Source organism: Oncorhynchus gorbuscha, unplaced genomic scaffold, assembly GCF_021184085.1.
Source record: "Oncorhynchus gorbuscha isolate QuinsamMale2020 ecotype Even-year unplaced genomic scaffold, OgorEven_v1.0 Un_scaffold_1286, whole genome shotgun sequence".
Lineage (NCBI taxonomy): Eukaryota > Metazoa > Chordata > Actinopteri > Salmoniformes > Salmonidae > Oncorhynchus > Oncorhynchus gorbuscha.
In genome coordinates, this window is record NW_025746107.1 from 37,398 (window position 1) to 55,000 (window position 17,603).

Sequence of the window (17,603 nt, forward strand, 5' to 3'; positions counted from 1 at the left end):
GACAGTGGAACATGTTCCATTTCAGTGCAAGCAATATGGGAGGGAAAGGGGGAGATTATTGTTAGATTTAAGGAGTAATGTTGTTTTTTCACCATTATTTAACCAGGTAGGCAAGTTGAGAACAAGTTCTCATTTACAATTGAGACCTGGCCAAGATAAAGCAAAGCAGTTCGAAACATACAACGACACAGAGTTACACATGGAGTAAAACAAACATACAGTCAATAATACAGTATAAACAAGTCTATATACAATGTGAGCAAATGAGGTGAGATAAGGGAGGTAAAGGCAAAAAAGGCCATGGTGGCAAAGTAAACACAATATAGCAAGTAAACACTGGAATGGTAGTTTTGCAATGGAAGAATGTGCAAAGTAGAAATAAAAATAATGGGGTGCAAAATAAATAAACAAATTAAAGAGCCAATATTAAGTGAACTGCTGGGAAAATCTTCAGCGGCTGTAGTATTTAATGATGTATTTCGCTTCCTTAGGGAGATGAGAATCATGGGTAGGATTTAGACCTTCCTGTCTCTGGTTAACACTCCAGTCCAATTGGTGGCGGTAATGCGCCTTAAATAGTCCAATGAAGAAGAAGAAAACGAAAGTAGTTATTTCTCAGGACAACCAACGCCCTAGGTAAAAATCTATAGTTTGGTAAATGAAGTATATTCTATTGAAAATCTGTTTGTTTGGGGGTCGGGGGTGGAATATGATACTTGTTTCTTAGTTTGTAAGGTGTATGTGATGAATGAATGTTGTTTTAATGGACGGCAATGGTCTGAAGAGAAAGTTTTTTTTATAGGGGTGTATAGTGCACACCCAAGCAGTAGTGCACACTGTAGCAAACCACAGCAAAACGTTATGCAACAAAGATGATAGTTTCTTAGTAGGCTACTATTTTAGTGTAGGCTAAATAGTTTAGGCATTACAACAATAATCCACATCTTAAAATGCTTGTTCATTTTCACAGATGTTGAATCCTGGGGCAGTAGAGCACAGCATGGGTTGGAAACTCTTCTGCTGTGTTTTTACATTGATGGTTGGCCTTCTTGGTACGCTTTTCCTAAATGAATCATTTTAGATACACTATGTTCTTTTTGTGTTAACTGGCCTCTTGATCAACATCATTGAGCGTGTTCACTGTATTAGCCTAATGTTAAATATGTTGAGGATTTAGTTTGGATACAAATATGTAAACATTATAATCCTTGTATTTATTTTCCTTCCCGACCATTTCCACAGAATGCCCCTCGATTGCCAATGGTATCATTCTTAAAACTGTGAATTTGAAGCACTCTGTCACTCTCCCTTGCAATGCAACCTGTGACATTGGCATCGTTTGGAGGATTGTGGATGGCCAGGACGTTGCCAAGATTGACCAAGGAAAATTAATTGAAGGAAAGCGCTTTGAGAAGAGGGTGGAAATCAACAAAGACCTCTCTCTCACAATCAGCTCTGCGGTGTACAATGACAAGGGCTCATATGAGTGTGTCTGTGATAAACGGAGTGTTGCAGATGTGAAGCTAGATGTTCTGGGTAAGATGTTGCAGATGTGAAGCAATATTGTAATATTCAACTCATGTCCATTTATCCTTCATTCCCTCATCCTCCACTCCTCTCCTTTTGGCTTTCACACTACGCTAACTTTAACCCCCCCAGCACCTTCTCTCTGACCTTAACTCCCCAGCACCTTCTCTCTGACCTTAACCCACCAGCACCTTCTCTCTGACCTTAACCCCCCAGCACCTTCTCTCTAACCTTAACCCCCAGGCACCTTCTCTCTAAACTTAACCCCCAGGCACCTTCTCTCTGACCTTAACCCACCAGCACCTTCTCTCTGACCTTAACCCCCAGCACCTTCTCTCTAACCTTAACCCCCAGGCACCTTCTCTCTAAACTTAACCCCCAGGCACCTTCTCTCTGACCTTCATCCCCCAGCACCTTCTCTCTAACCTTAACCCCCAGCACCTTCTCTCTAACCTTAACCCCCAGCACCTTCTCTCTCACCTTAACCCCCAGCACCTTCTCTCTAACCTTAACCCCCAGGCACCTTCTCTCTAACCTTAACCCCCAGGCACCTTCTCTCTAACCTTAACCCCCAGCACCTTCTCTCTAACCTTAACCCCCAGCACCTTCTCTCTAACCTTAACCCCCAGCACCTTCTCTCTGACCTTAACCCCCAGCACCTTCTCTCTAACCTTAACCCCCAGCACCTTCTCTCTAACCTTAACCCCCAGCACCTTCTCTCTAACCTTAACCCCCAGCACCTTCTCTCTGACCTTAAACCCCCAGCACCTTCTCTCTAACCTTAACCCCCAGCACCTTCTCTCTAACCTTAACCCCCAGCACCTTCTCTCTAACCTTAACCCCCAGCACCTTCTCTCTGACCTTAAACCCCCAGCATCTTCTCTCTGACCTTAACCCCCCAGCACCTTCTCTCTAACATTAATCCTCCAGAACCTTATCTCTGACCTTAACCCCCTGCACCTTCCCCCTTCACTTTAACCCCAGCACCTTCTCTCTAACCTTAACCCCCAGCAACTTCCCCCTTCACTTTAACCCCCAGCACCTTCTCTCTAACCTTAACCCCCAGCACCTTCCCCATTCACTTTAATTGTCATACATTCCATGTAGACCTATATCTAATTCAATTACTTTCATAATGGCACACCATTCAAGGCCCACCCCTCTTCTCCCTCCTCATCTAACAGTCCCGACAGAAATATCAGCTCACGTCGGAGATAATGTCACACTTCACTGCTATGGCTCAACCAATAAGCAGGCAACCGATGGTGAGATTTATGTCCAGTGGGAGAAAGATGGACAGACTGTGCTGAAGATTGACCCGACCAATACTACCTTTGGCCCTGGATTCATTGACAGGACATCAGTGACCAGGATGGTTACGGAGAGGGTGACCTGTCCCTCACCTTCACCGGTGTACGCTCGTCTGACCAGGGGACCTACCTGTGCTTCTTCAACCAGGATAGTAAGCCAGGATATCCACATGGAGTCACTCTCACTGTTAACGGTGGGATGTCTATTGAATTATTTTCTCACTTAAGTATTGTATTTAATATTCACTTTTTAACGTATAGACATTGTTCTTTGTCTTATTATTATCATAATAGTAGATGTAGTGTTAGTGTAATATTTAAAGAGAATAGTATTTAGTCATGGCAGTCTTGCTGTTTTCTATTGTTGTCTTCGCTAGTTGAGATTATAAACTGGGTGGTTCGAGCCCTGAATGCTGATAGGCTGATATACCACGGCTGTCAGCCAAAGACCACACCCCCTCAGGCCTTATTGCTTCAGTATAATATTGTTGTCATTTCCCTTATCTTTGCTGCACTAACACTACTATTTTCTATCTTTCTCTAGAAAAGCGATCGGAGCCTGCAATGATTGATAGAGAAAGGAGTAGGGTACCAGTGATAGGAATAAATATTCTACTTCTGTTAATCATTTGTGTGCTCGTGTTACTGGCGATTCACAAGAGAAAAAGGAGACAGCCAACAGTGGGCTTCACAGTCACGGGAAAAGAGGACACCACGATGATCAACACAGCATCACCAGCACATCTGTCCATTGAGGATCTTCCTGTTCCAGTTCAGGACAGCCAACCGTTGTCAGAAGTTCAAAGAATCCAGAATTGTTGTGATGATCATCTTGATGAGGCCACGTGTCCTGAGGGGATGGATGAACGCACAGAGGAAGAGGAGGAGCTCCATCTCCCAGTAGCTGAAAGTGGGACACTGCTAGAGCAGGAGAAGAGTAGCACAGGGAGTTGAGTTATGTATGAAAGTAGTATGTTCTGGTTGCCAACTTCTTTGTTGTCGTGAAATGTTGGATGAAATGTTCTATGTTCACTGAAGTGGATGTGGATGTCTTCCTATCATAGTTTACTATATGAATCGGTAGCCAATGACTGTAGCTTGATTGCCTTGAATCAAATGATACAGGGTTTATTTTATCTAGGGCCCAGTCTTTGCTGATGTTCTGCCTAGTCTTCCAGTTTAAAGCTAGTGATTTTAAACCAGCATAAGCATTTTATTGGGGGGTGAGAGGTATAAAGGAGGATCCTTTGAGTGTGTGAATATGAAAGGGAAGCTGGTAAGGTATAAAGGAGGAATCATTCATCTCTCTGGTGGTGGTGCTACTGATATTGTAACTGGAAGGTTTACTAGTCAAGATCAATGTCACATTTAATCTGGCCTTGCTTGATATCAAAGGGGATATCACGGTACGTGTAATAGACAATATCCCCACAAGAGGGCAGACGTACACCATAATTTTTAAGTAAACTATGATTATTTTTGGGTCAGTGATACACTTGAGACGTCCCTACCCTAAATCCTAACCTTAATCCACAAGCAATACTTTAATCCTTACATTAACTATTTTACATTTCAACTTCTGTGGGGTAGGCACGTCCCAAGGATCCTCGATAACAGATGAATGTATTATTATAACGTATTACATGATGCGTAATAAATATATGTATTTGCTAAATGATTATAAAGAATGTTTGCTATATTTACGTTTCTTTGATCAAATGTAAGAAATATTATTGTTCACAAAGTGTAAACCTGTGTCGAAACTGTTTTGAGAAACTGGCGCAAGCACCTGTAACTTTTGTAGTGATTGTCATTTTCGGTGAGTCTTTTCAGTGAGCCGGATCATTTGGCTCCGAGCCGGTCCATATGTCAGATCTGGCCAAATGATTAGATGTCCTGCAAAAACAATGTATTACATGCACCAGATTGCTGTGATCTCCTCACTATTTATTGTTTCTGCAGTGAGGACTCACCCTCTTTACAATTAGTTTGTAATGTATCTGCAGAAAAAATAAATAGCTCAAAAAGGAGAAGTAGCAGTATGCAAATCAGGGAGCCAAGTGAACAACTCTTTCACCAATGTGATTCGGTTCCGTTAATTCGCTTACTACCCAAAGCTAAGAGCCAATTGGTGCTTGATCCGAAAATGTGGTCTGAGGTGCCCTATGGATGGTGTGACAGAATTGCGGCCCCCGGAGCCATGCAGAGACCAACTTGAGCTCCATACCGTATCGCCATGGCCTCTCAAATGTTGTTCCAATGCAGAGGGCATGATTGGTTGAAGGTAGGTGAGGTCGGGAGGTCTTGTATAAACATAAACTCCCATCCTTGACAGCTGCACCATCGAGAGCATCCTGACCGGTTGCATCACCACCTGGTATGGCAACTGCTCGGCATCTGACCGTAAGGCTACAGAGGATAGTGCATACGGCCCAGTACATCACTGGGACCAAGCTTCCTTTCCATCCAAGCCCAAAAAGTGTCAGAGACTCCAAGTCACCCAAGTCATGGACCGTTTCTCTGCTACCGCATGGCAAGCGGTACCAGAGCATCAAGTATAGGAACAAACGGCTCCTTAACAGCTTCAACCCCCAAGCCCCCATAACTGCTGAACAATTAACCAAATGGCCACCCGGACTATTTACATTATTTTATTGTGTTACTTTTTTATTATGTTTTACTTTCGTTTATTTGGTACATATTTTCTTAACTCTTCTTGAACTGCACTGTTGGTTAAACCTCTTTGGGCTGAGATCGCGCTAACGGGATCGATATAACAACAGCCAGTGAAAGTGCATGGAGACAAATTCAAACAACAGAAATCTCATAAGTATTTGAGACCATTTTAAAGATACAATTCTTGTTAATCCCACCACAGTGTCCGATTTCAAAAAGACTTCACGACAAAAGCACACCAAGCAATTATGTTAGGTGAGTGCCTAGTCACAGAAAAACACAGCCATTTTTCCAGCCAAAGAGAGGAGTCACAAAAAGCAGAAAAAGAGATAAATTAATCACTAACCTTTGATGATCTTCATCAGATGATACTCATAGGACTTCATGTTACACAATACATGTATGTTTTGTTTGATAAAGTTCATATTTATATCAAAAAATCTCAGTGTACATTGCCGCGTTATTTTCCAGTAGTTCCTAAACATCCGGTGATTTTGCAGAGAGCCACATCAATTTACAGATATACTCATAATAAACATTGCTAAAACATACAACTGTTATGCATGGAACTTTAGATAAACTTCTCCTTAATGCAACCACTGTGTCAAATTTCAAAAAAGCTTTACCCAAAAAAGCACACAGTGCAATAATCTGAGTACAGCACTCAGAGACCAAAACAACCCACACAGATTTCCACCATGTTGTGTAGTCAACAGAAGTCAGAAATAGCATTATAAATATTCACTTACCTTTCATGATCTTCATCAGAATGCACTCCCAGGAATCCCAGTTGCACATTAAATGTTTGATAAAATCCATAATTTATGTCCAAATACCTCCTTTTTGTTCACGCGTTTAGCCCAGTAATCCAAAATCATGACGCGCCTGCGGACAAAAAGTAAAAAAGTTCCGTTACAGTCCGTAGAAAAGTGTCAAACGATGTATAGAATCAATCTTTAGGATGTTTTTATCATAGATCTTCAATAATGTTCCAACCGGAGAATTCCTTTGTCGGTAGAAATGCAATGGAAAGCAAGCTTACTCTTATGTGAACGCACGTGGTCAGCTCATGCCTCTCTGGCAGACCTCTGACTCAATCCCCTCTCATTCGCCACCCACTTCACAGTAGAAGCATCAAACAAGGTTCTAAAGACTGTTGACATCTAGTGGAAGCCTTAGGCAGTGCAATATGACCCCATAGACACTGTGTATTCAATAGGCAATGAGTTGAAAAACTACAAACCTCAGATTTCCTACTTCCTGGTTGGATTTTTTCTCAGATTTTTGCCTGCCATATTAGTTATGTTATACTCACAGACATCATTCAAACAGTTTTAGGAACTTCAGAGTGTTTGCTAACCAAATATACTAATAATATGCATATCTTAGCTTCTGGGACTGAGTAGCAGGCAGTTTACTCTGGGCACCTTATTTATCCAAGCTACTCAATACTGCCCCCATCCATAACAAGTTTTAAGGTCTACACGTGTTGTATTTGACGCATGTGACAAATAAAGTGTGATTTGATTTGATCTTCCTTCACAACAGCCCTGCGCTGCTCCGCATAGTATAAGAAGTATACATGCCCTGACTTCTGTAGAGGCCATATCACGGTAAATGCTTGACAGCCAAGGCAGACATCAGATTGAACATGTAGCGCCTTTGATGGTTTGGCACTGCGGTTGTGGCGGAGGGATTTCATGACCTGGCGCTGGTTATGTGCCTGCTAGCTAAATAATGTGAGGCAAGAACACACCAACTAAAACACTGTCCCTCGTGTAAGTTATAAGAGAAGTCGACGCTTTAGGTGTAATTATTGCGTTAATGTATTGTTACTATAATGTCACACAACGTATCAGACTTGTTTGCAGCTATCCAATACAACTAGATAACGTTAGCTAACTAGAGAGCACCGTGTTCGCTAGCTCGGTTGGAAAATGTGGTTGGCTTTCTTAATTTCAGTTCACTTATTTGAAAAATTGTTAAATATCACACATACTTGTATTGTGTATTAAAAAGCGTCCTTCTCTACTTGAAAATATGGTTTTGATGGGTTTGTCGAGCTAGCTAAAGTTAACAAGCCTAACACCAGATGTAACGTTATAGCATGTATTTCCCAACATGATTCCAATTAACCTCAGTCACAGAAGCTATCGAGGCCGATAATAATATTCGTTAACGTTCGTTCTGTCTATGCAGATGAGGAAGAAGGCAACCGAGAGCGGTAAAAAGAAAAAAAAAAACACCGCCCGAACAGGGACTTGAACCCTGGACCCTCAGATTAAAAGTCTGATGCTCTACCGACTGAGCTATCCGGGCTCTGACTGGCAGAGAAAGTGGAAAGATTTTGATTTTGAAAAGTCGTAGGGTAGATCACGTCTCGACTTGCTCGGAAAGCGACTATTGTTTCTGTGTTGCTCAGCTCAAGGGCTCGGGGGCACTTTTCAACCCCATAGCTAACGTTACTGTAAGGGTATTGCAGGCAGCATCGTAACGTTTATAACACAGATTAATAGAGTTTTGGTTTTACCCACAGGTGAATATCGTATCTTTGGTTATACTAACGTTAATTTAGCTAGTTACTGTAGCTACATCATAGCTCGCTAGTGTTCCATTTCTTTCTGTGGTCGGCTAACCTAGTACCGGCGCAAAGATACACTATTGGCAATGTGTACGTGTTGATAATAATACCCTACCGATGCAAAGATACACCATTGGCCATTTGTAAGTGTCAATGTGCACGGAAAAGCTATTGTCAGCCTCTGTGTTGTTCCTTTAATCTTCATTTATTGGCAATTCATTGTTTTCCTCTGATCAACATACGTCATTTATTAACGTCATTAACGTGAGCAAAAATAAAATGAGACTAATGCATCGTGGCAGTTATTTTTTGTCTTGTCCAAGTTTAGGACGTGAAAGACCGACGTGTTGATCCGATTAAAGGAAAAAAAAAAAAGTATACAGGCCCCAGCGAGATTTGAACTCGCGACCCTGGTTTACAAGACCAGTGCTCTAACCCCTGAGCTATGGAGCCCTGTTCTGTTGAGCCTGAAACGCAGACTGTTTTTGACTGTGGCATAGATAGTTTTTCATTAGAGTTCTATTAGCATTCTGAAACCATATATGGTTGCTTGCAAAGACCTCAATTGATCGATTTAATTTTATTGGTAAAACATCCTTATATCAGTATTTTAAATCAACACGATAAAGACAACAAAAAATATCCTGCATTCTGACTTGCAATGTGTTTTCAACTTCAACCACTAGATGGCGTCAAAGAACGACATTTGTCAACAAGCCTTTCAGGAGTTGTTTGTAGCCTGTCATTTGTTGCGCTCAAGTGGATAATTAAGCAATAAGGCCCCGAGGGGGTGTGGTATATGACCAAAATCCGCTGTCCCTGTACAACGCAACGCGGAGTGCCTGGATACAGCCCTTAGCCGTGGTATACTGGTTCCCAACATAATTGCAAATTAGTCTTCCAAATGGACAATGACACCAAGCATACTTACAAAGTTGTGGCAAAATGGCTAAAGGACAACAAAGTCAAGGTATTGGTGTGGCCATCACAAAGCCCTGACCTCAATCCTATAGAAAATGTGTGGGCAGAACTGAAAAAGCATGTGCGAGCAAGGAGGCCTACAAACCTGACTCAGTTACACCAGCTCTGTCAGGAGGAATGGGCCAAAATTCACCAAACTTATTGTGGGAAGCTTGTAGAAGGCTACCCAAAATGCTTGACCCAAGTTTTGAACAATTTGAAGGCAACCAAATACTAATTGAGTGTATGTAAACTTCTGGCCCACTGGGAATGTGATGAAGGAAATAAAAGATTAAATAAATCAGTATCTCTACTAATATTCTGACATTTTCACATTCTTAAAATAAAGTTGTGATCCTAACTGACATAAAACAGGGGATTTTTACTCGGATTAAATGTCAGGAATTGTGAAAATGTATTTGGCTAAGGTGTATGTAAACTTCTGACTTCAACTGTATATACAAGTAAAATAACACAGAATGGACACACAAATAAATACACCTGCAGTTGGCATAGCCTGTAAGGCAACACTATACCTTGCTATTTTTGTGTTTGCCAATGCATTTACAATTTGGGATAACTTCAGGGCAGATCTGCACCAGTGGCGTACTACTACTTTGGGAAATCAATGCACATGACGGGCTTGCTATAGACAGCCTCCTATGGCTTTGGGCGTGGTATAGAAATAGAACGGAGGTACCAGCCTCCTATGGCTTTGGGCGTGGTATAGAAATAGAACGGAGGTACCAGCCTCCTATGGCTTTGGGCGTGGTATAGAAATAGAACGGAGGTACCAGCCTCCTATGGCGTTGGGCGTGGTATAGAAATAGAACGGAGGTACCAGCCTCCTATGGCTTTGGGCGTGGTATAGAAATAGAACGGAGGTACCAGCCTCCTATGGCTTTGGGCGTGGTATAGAAATAGAACGGAGGTACCAGCCTCCTATGGCTTTGGGCGTGGTATAGAAATAGAACGGAGGTACCAGCCTCCTATGGCTTTGGGCGTGGTATAGAAATAGAACGGAGGTACCAGCCTCCGGAATGGAACATATTCAGTTTCGGAATACAGAGACGGATACGTATGGTTAGCCAGAGGACATCAAATATGTCCAATATTTGCTCTGGAAAACTGAATCAATTCCACCCTGGAACTCGAATTCGATATCCAATAAATACGCGCAGGAATTTAATTGAATTGTATTTTATGGATTTATGAAAAGGCGTATTTTTTTCCATCACTAAAGCCACTTGAGGATTGTAAATGAGAAACATGCGTGTGGAAGACGGGCGGATAGTTAGTCTTGGTTTTGAACCCATTTCTAAAACCAAGCCTCCAACGCAACGAACGTAAGTAACTAGTGAATAGGTATGTGATTTTCAAATACCAATAAAATGCTGCATTTGTTGTTTGCGTTTTGATTGTGTTTATAAAAAAAGGACTAGCCCGTGCGTAAACATGCGTTCCAAATGCTCCATGATCACCATACATCATAATCACTTCTATCATAACAAGTCGCCTTTCTCTGAACTTGGACAAGTCAATAGAGAGGCTATAAAAAAACCTATATAGATACTGGAAAGTTTTCCTATTGAATGGTTTATTTCTTGTGCTTAGCCTAGGTAGTTGTGTACAGTAATTGACACAATTGGTTTACTTGTAGCCTAATGTAGCCCATCTCGCACCCGAGGGACGATACATAGTTACAGTAATGATATGTAATAAACATGTTCAATAGGCCGACTGTACCGTTTCTAGGGAAAATGACGCGATGATTAGCCAATGATCACAAAGAGCTGAGTAATCGCCCACAAACATGTTGTGCCTGGTAGTGAATGAAATTGTATTGTACTGAATGCAACTGTACACCCAATCCGTTCTCTCTGCGTAGTATATACCTGTCCAGCCGGTTTCAAAGATTTGTGAAAGCTCGATCCGGGAGTTACGGGTATTGGTAGGTAGGTCTATTACGAGAGGGGTGTTGGATGTCAGTTTGGAACAGTTCAGCACACGACGCCCCAACGACTGGAACGGAGCTCCTTTCTCTCGCCACTCAAGAAGTGTAGCTTGGTCTCGCCACTTGCGCAACAAGTGACTCTGCCAAAGGGATTTATAAGAATCAGTCGGACACATTTAGTTTCTTTATGCTAGAACGTGACTGAAAAGCAAGTCTTTCGACGAGAATAACAGGAGCACTCTCTCCGTTTCTTTACCTGTCCACGGTTTATGAAGGCATCACAACCGGGTATAAAATCAGATTTCTCCGTGTTCGACCATGAAAGTGACACGGATGTTTGTGCCCAGATGCTGCGCTCCTTCACATTAGGACGTCGCCGGATGACTAAATGTAAGATCCTCTTTGTTCATTTAGGGAGACCTGTATTTCTGTGTAGATATCACCTAGCTTCAAGCCCATATAACTTAGAAACTACGGGACTTCGTGTAGGCTAGATTGAGCCAAGTGATGTTGGAATCAGTGATGAGACATCGATCCTCGTTTCTACTACTTTGTAGCCAAATCTAAATGAACAAAAGTCTAGCCTGGTTCCGGATGTAAACACAACGTCGCGCCTTCTTTTAAAATAATGGTTGCTAACAGAGGAGTATTTTCTCACTTCTCTTTTCAGGGCCACCATGCTCCATGCGTCCGCTGTGGTCGTGTGGGAATGGCTCAACGAACACGGGCGGTGGCGGCCCTACAGCCCGACCGTCTCCCACCACATCGAGGCGGTGATACGAAGCGATCCCCGTGGTGGGAGCGTCGTGCTAGGCCAAGTCGACAACCGCCTCTCGCCCTACATCCTAGACCTGCAGTCGATGCACCAGTTCAGGCAGGACACAGGTAAGAAGACGAGAGCTGGAGAGGTGGGAATGGCTGTTGTTGTTGTGGGGATGCCAATGTGGTGTTGTTACGCGCCTGGTGTTGTTTGTGTAAGGCACGTGGATGTATATAGGTGGAGAACGTTTGTGAAACAGCACAGTTTAAAATATATGGCACATAGAAATCAAAACTGGATGGAAGAGAGACGGGAAACCACGTGCTTGATGTATTTGATACCATTCCACTTATTCTGCTCCAGTCATTACCACCAGCCAGTTCTCCCCAATTAAGGTCCCGCCAACCTCCTGTGATGTCCAGTGAGTGTCTCTGTGTCTCGGTCTGTCCAGAGTGGATATATTGTTATAGACAAAAGTCCTATCAGTATTCTTACTTCTACATAGGCAATTTTTAAACATCTTAGGCTCAGTTATCAGTCTGTTCTGGTTTTTACTTCACGTTATCTGTTTTGCATGTGGTTCAACTAATAGACTGCTTCACCACTGGGGTGGAGCTTAAAGCTCACAGCTTGGTTCCATTCCGTCATAGAATGAGAATTAAGAATGAATTACAATCAGTTCCATATTCCTACTGGGTCCCGGAGTTAAACCCTCCACTTGCCTGTCAGACAGAATGGGGTGAAAGTGGGATGACCTACGACAGCTGTACCTCACAGAGCCTTGGCCTCTCTTACGAGAGACATTCTTCCCCGTAGTCCCCGAATCTAACGCACGCAGCTGCTGTGTGGGGACTGACACTGGGTGGGATAAGCAGAGGGAGCGAGAGAGAAAGGGCACCCTATTTCCTACATAATGCACTAGTTTTAGTCAAAAGTAGTGCACTACAAAGGGAATAGGGTGCTCTTTGTGACAGATACAGAGTGTAAGGGGAAAGCAGAGAGAATGTGATTCAAGGCTTAAACAGCAGAGAATCTGAGAATCCACCTCCGGTAGCCCCCCCCCTCCTCCTCCTCCTCCTCTATAGTCTCAGCCACACTGTCTCCTGTTAATGTCTTTAGTCTTGTCTTTAGTTTTGTCAATAGGCCAGATCTGTAGGGGCCAGTGGTGACAGAGGCTCGGGACGTGGGAGAGGGAGATGGAAGGAGGGATAGAAAGAGAGGGGGATAGAAAGAGAGGGAGATGGAAGGAGGGATAGAAAGAGAGGGGGATAGAAAGAGAGGGAGATGGAAGGAGGAATAGAAAGAGAGGGGGATAGAAAGAGAGGGAGATGGAAGGAGGAATAGAAAGAGAGGGGGATGGAAGGAGGGATAGAAAGAGAGGGGGATAGAAAGAGAGGGAGATGGAAGGAGGAATAGAAAGAGAGGGGGATAGAAAGAGAGGGAGATGGAAGGAGGAATAGAAAGAGAGGGAGATGGAAGGAGGGATAGAAAGAGAGGGGGATAGAAAGAGAGGGAGATGGAAGGAGGAATAGAAAGAGAGGGGGATAGAAAGAGAGGGAGATGGAAGGAGGAATAGAAAGAGAGGGAGATGGAAGGAGGGATAGAAAGAGAGGGGGATAGAAAGAGAGGGAGATGGAAGGAGGAATAGAAAGAGATGGAGATGGAAGGAGGGATAGAAAGAGAGGGGGATAGAAAGAGAGGGAGATGGAAGGAGGAATAGAAAGAGAGGGAGATGGAAGGAGGGATAGAAAGAGAGGGAGATGGAAGGAGGGATAGAAAGAGAGGGAGATGGAAGGAGGGATAGAAAGAAAGGGAGATGGAAGATAGAAAGAAGGAGATGGAAGGAGGGATAGAAAGAGAGGGAGATGGAAGGAGGGATAGAAAGAGAGGGGGATAGGAAGGGAGATGGAAGGAGGGATAGAAAGAGAGGGAGATGGAAGGAGGGATAGAAAGAGAGGGAGATGGAAGGAGGGATAGAAAGAAGGGAGATGGAAGGAGGAATAGAAAGAGAGGGAGATGGAAGGAGGAATAGAAAGAGAGGGAGATGGAAGGAGGGATAGAAAGAGAGGGAGATGGAAGGAGGGATAGAAAGAGAGGGAGATGGAAGGAGGGATAGAAAGAGAGGGAGATGGAAGGAGGGATAGAAAGAGAGGCGGATGGAAGGAGGGATAGAAAGAGAGGGAGATGGAAGGAGGGATAGAAAGAGAGGGAGATGGAAGGAGGGATAGAAAGAGAGGGAGATGGAAGGAGGGATAGAAAGAGAGGGAGATGGAAGGAGGAATAGAAAGAGAGGGAGATGGAAGGAGGGATAGAAAGAGAGGGAGATGGAAGGAGGGATAGAAAGAGAGGGAGATGGAAGGAGGGATAGAAAGAGAGGGAGATGGAAGGAGGGATAGAAAGAGAGGGAGATGGAAGGAGGGATAGAAAGAGAGGAGATGGAAGGAGGGATAGAAAGAGAGGGAGATGGAAGAGAGGAGATGGAAGGAGGGATAGAGAAAGAGAGGGAGATGGGGAGGGATAGAAAGAGGGAGATGGAAGGAGGGATGGGCGGATGGAAGGAGGGATAGAAAGAGAGGGAGATGGAAGGAGGGATAGAAAGAGAGGGAGATGGAAGGAGGGATAGAAAGAGAGGGAGATGGAAGGAGGGATAGAAAGAGAGGGGGATAGAAAGAGAGGGAGATGGAAGGAGGGATAGAAAGAGAGGGAGATGGAAGGAGGGATAGAAAGAGAGGGAGATGGAAGGAGGGATAGAGGGAGATGGAAGGAGGGATAGAAAGAGAGGGATGGAAGGAGGGATAGAAAGAGGGAGATGGAAGGAGGGATAGAAAGAGAGGGAGATGGAAGGAGGGATAGAAAGAGAGGGAGATGGAAGGAGGGATAGAAAGAGAGGAAGATGGAAGGAGGGATAGAAAGAGAGGGGGGTGGAAGGAGGGATAGAAAGAGAGGGAGATGGAAGGAGGGATAGAAAGAGAGGGAGATGGAAGGAGGGATAGAAAGAGAGGGAGATGGAAGGAGGGATAGAAAGAGAGGGAGATGGAAGGAGGGATAGAAAGAGAGGGAGATGGAAGGAGGGATAGAAAGAGAGGGAAGATGGAAGGAGGGATAGAAAGAGAGGGGATGGAAAGGGATAGAAAGAGAGGGAGATGGAAGGAGGGATAGAAAGAGAGGGAGATGGAAGGAGGGATAGAAAGAGAGGGAGATGGAAGGAGGATAGAAAGATACAGGGGGATAGAAAGAGAGGGAGATGGAAGGAGGGATAGAAAGAGAGGGAGATGGAAGGAGGGATAGAAAGAGAGGGAGATGGAAGGAGGGATAGAAAGAGAGGGAGATGGAAGGAGGGATAGAAAGAGAGGGAGATGGAAGGAGGGATAGAAAGAGAGGGAGATGGAAGGAGGGATAGAAAGAGAGGGGGATAGAAAGAGAGGGAGATGGAAGGAGGAATAGAAAGAGAGGGGGATGGAAGGAGGGATAGAAAGAGAGGCGGATGGAAGGAGGGATAGAAAGAGAGGGAGATGGAAGGAGGGATAGAAAGAGAGGGAGATGGAAGGAGGGATAGAAAGAGAGGGAGATGGAAGGAGGGATAGAAAGAGAGGGAGATGGAAGGAGGGATAGAAAGAGAGAGGAAGATGGAAGGAGGGATAGAAAGAGAGGGGGTGGAAGGAGGGATAGAAAGAGAGGGAGATGGAAGGAGGGATAGAAAGAGAGGGAGATGGAAGGAGGAATAGAAAGAGAGGGAGATGGAAGGAGGGATAGAAAGAGAGGGAGATGGAAGGAGGGATAGAAAGAGAGGGGGATAGAAAGAGAGGGAGATGGAAGAAGGGATAGAAAGAGAGGGAGATGGAAGGAGGGATAGAAAGAGAGGGAGATGGAAGGAGGGATAGAAAGAGAGGGAGATGGAAGGAGGGATAGAAAGAGAGGCGGATGGAAGGAGGGATAGAAAGAGAGGGAGATGGAAGGAGGGATAGAAAGAGAGGGAGATGGAAGGAGGGATAGAAAGAGAGGGAGATGGAAGGAGGGATAGAAAGAGAGGGAGATGGAAGGAGGGATAGAAAGAGAGGGAGATGGAAGGAGGGATAGAAAGAGAGGGAGATGGAAGGAGGGATAGAAAGAGAGGCGGATGGAAGGAGGGATAGAAAGAGAGGGAGATGGAAGGAGGGATAGAAAGAGAGGAGATGGAAGGAGGGATAGAAAGAGAGGGAGATGGAAGGAGGGATAGAAAGAGAGAGGGGATAGAAAGAGAGGGAGATGGAAGGAGGGATAGAAAGAGAGGGAGATGGAAGGAGGGATAGAAAGAGAGGGAGATGGAAGGAGGGATAGAAAGAGAGGGAGATGGAAGGAGGGATAGAAAGAGAGGGAGATGGAAGGAGGGATAGAAAGAGAGGGGGTGGAAGGAGGGATAGAAAGAGGGAGATGGAAGGAGGGATAGAAAGAGAGGGAGATGGAAGGAGGGATAGAAAGAGAGGAAGATGGAAGGAGGGATAGAAAAGAGAGGGGGTGGAAGGAGGGATAGAGAGAGGGAGATGGAAGGAGGGATAGAAAGAGAGGGAGATGGAAGGAGGGATAGAAAGAGAGGGAGATGGAAGGAGGGATAGAAAGAGAGGGAGATGGAAGGAGGGATAGAAAGAGAGGGAGATGGAAGGAGGGATAGAAAGAGAGGAAGATGGAAGGAGGGATAGAAAGAGAGGGGGGTGGAAGGAGGGATAGAAAGAGAGGGAGATGGAAGGAGGGATAGAAAGAGAGGGAGATGGAAGGAGGGATAGAAAGAGAGGGAGATGGAAGGAGGGATAGAAAGAGAGGGGGATAGAAAGAGAGGGAGATGGAAGGAGGGATAGAAAGAGAGGGAGATGGAAGGAGGGATAGAAAGAGAGGGAGATGGAAGGAGGGATAGAAAGAGAGGGAGATGGAAGGAGGGATAGAAAGAGAGGGAGATGGAAGGAGGGATAGAAAGAGAGGGAGATGGAAGGAGGGATAGAAAGAAGGGGGATAGAAAGAGAGGGAGATGGAAGGAGGGATAGAAAGAGAGGGAGATGGAAGGAGGGATAGAAAGAGAGGGAGATGGAAGGAGGGATAGAAAGAGAGGAAGATGGAAGGAGGGATAGAAAGAGAGGGAGATGGAAGGAGGGATAGAAAGAGAGGGAGATGGAAGGAGGGATAGAAAGAGAGGGAGATGGAAGGAGGGGTAGAAAGAGAGGGAGATGGAAGGAGTGATAGAAAGAGAGGGAGATGGAAGGAGGTAATAGGGGAAGCCCATCTCTCTCTCTCTTTGTTGAAGTTGAGAGAACAGATGTTTGTTCCTCTATTGTGGCCTAGACATTCACGCAGGGTAGAGGGCGCACCGACAATTCTAAGTTCACCGAAGTGGAAGATGAAGACAAAAGAGAGGACGAGAAAGAAAGAGAGCAGTAACGACGGAACCATCTCTCTTTACCTTGTCGCTCCACTCTGATATTTCACCACAGCTGATGATTGTATGACACTGTGACACCTCTCCCTCCCACATCCTCTCACAACGTTGGTGCTCGAGACAGACCGCATGAGAATAGAGAAGCTCGCAGCTCACCGCAGGCCAAGCAGTCTCTAAACGAGCTTTGCGCCCCGTGGGGATCGTTTTAAGCCTCACCATGTTTCTCCTCTCTCCGCGTCCTGGCTTTTCCCACCACTGTGTGATGCGGTGCTTCTGTGATGCCGTCAAAGACTCCCATTACTTTGTTGCTGACAACAGATAGATAGACAGAGAGGCTGACAACATACAGATAGACAGAGAGGCTGACAACATACAGATAGACAGAGAGGCTGACAACATACAGATAGACAGAGAGGCTGACAACATACAGA

The 17,603-nt window shown here is 44.6% G+C and overlaps 1 protein-coding gene, 1 long non-coding RNA gene and 2 other non-coding genes across 4 annotated transcripts in view; 2 read left to right on the top strand and 2 right to left on the bottom strand.

Moving 5' to 3' along the window:
• Positions 1-2,898: 2,898 nt before the first annotated feature.
• Positions 2,899-4,536, top strand: LOC124022071. Its single transcript, XR_006836343.1, has 2 exons — positions 2,899-3,031; positions 3,382-4,536. It is a non-coding gene; the product is annotated as an uncharacterized LOC124022071 (long non-coding RNA).
• Positions 4,537-7,759: 3,223 nt separating this feature from the next.
• On the bottom strand, positions 7,760-7,832 carry trnak-uuu. Its single transcript has one exon. It is a non-coding gene; the product is annotated as a tRNA-Lys (tRNA).
• A 643-nt stretch (positions 7,833-8,475) lies between these two features.
• On the bottom strand, positions 8,476-8,547 carry trnat-ugu. The gene has a single exon. It is a non-coding gene; the product is annotated as a tRNA-Thr (tRNA).
• A 1,501-nt stretch (positions 8,548-10,048) lies between these two features.
• LOC124022072 (E3 ubiquitin-protein ligase DTX4-like) overlaps positions 10,049-17,603 on the top strand; it is a 70,092-nt gene continuing 62,537 nt past the window's right edge. The window contains 2 exon segments of the mRNA XM_046337131.1: positions 10,049-10,400; positions 11,679-11,893. Of these exon segments, the coding sequence (XP_046193087.1) occupies positions 10,315-10,400; positions 11,679-11,893 (301 nt within the window). The 5' untranslated portion in view covers positions 10,049-10,314.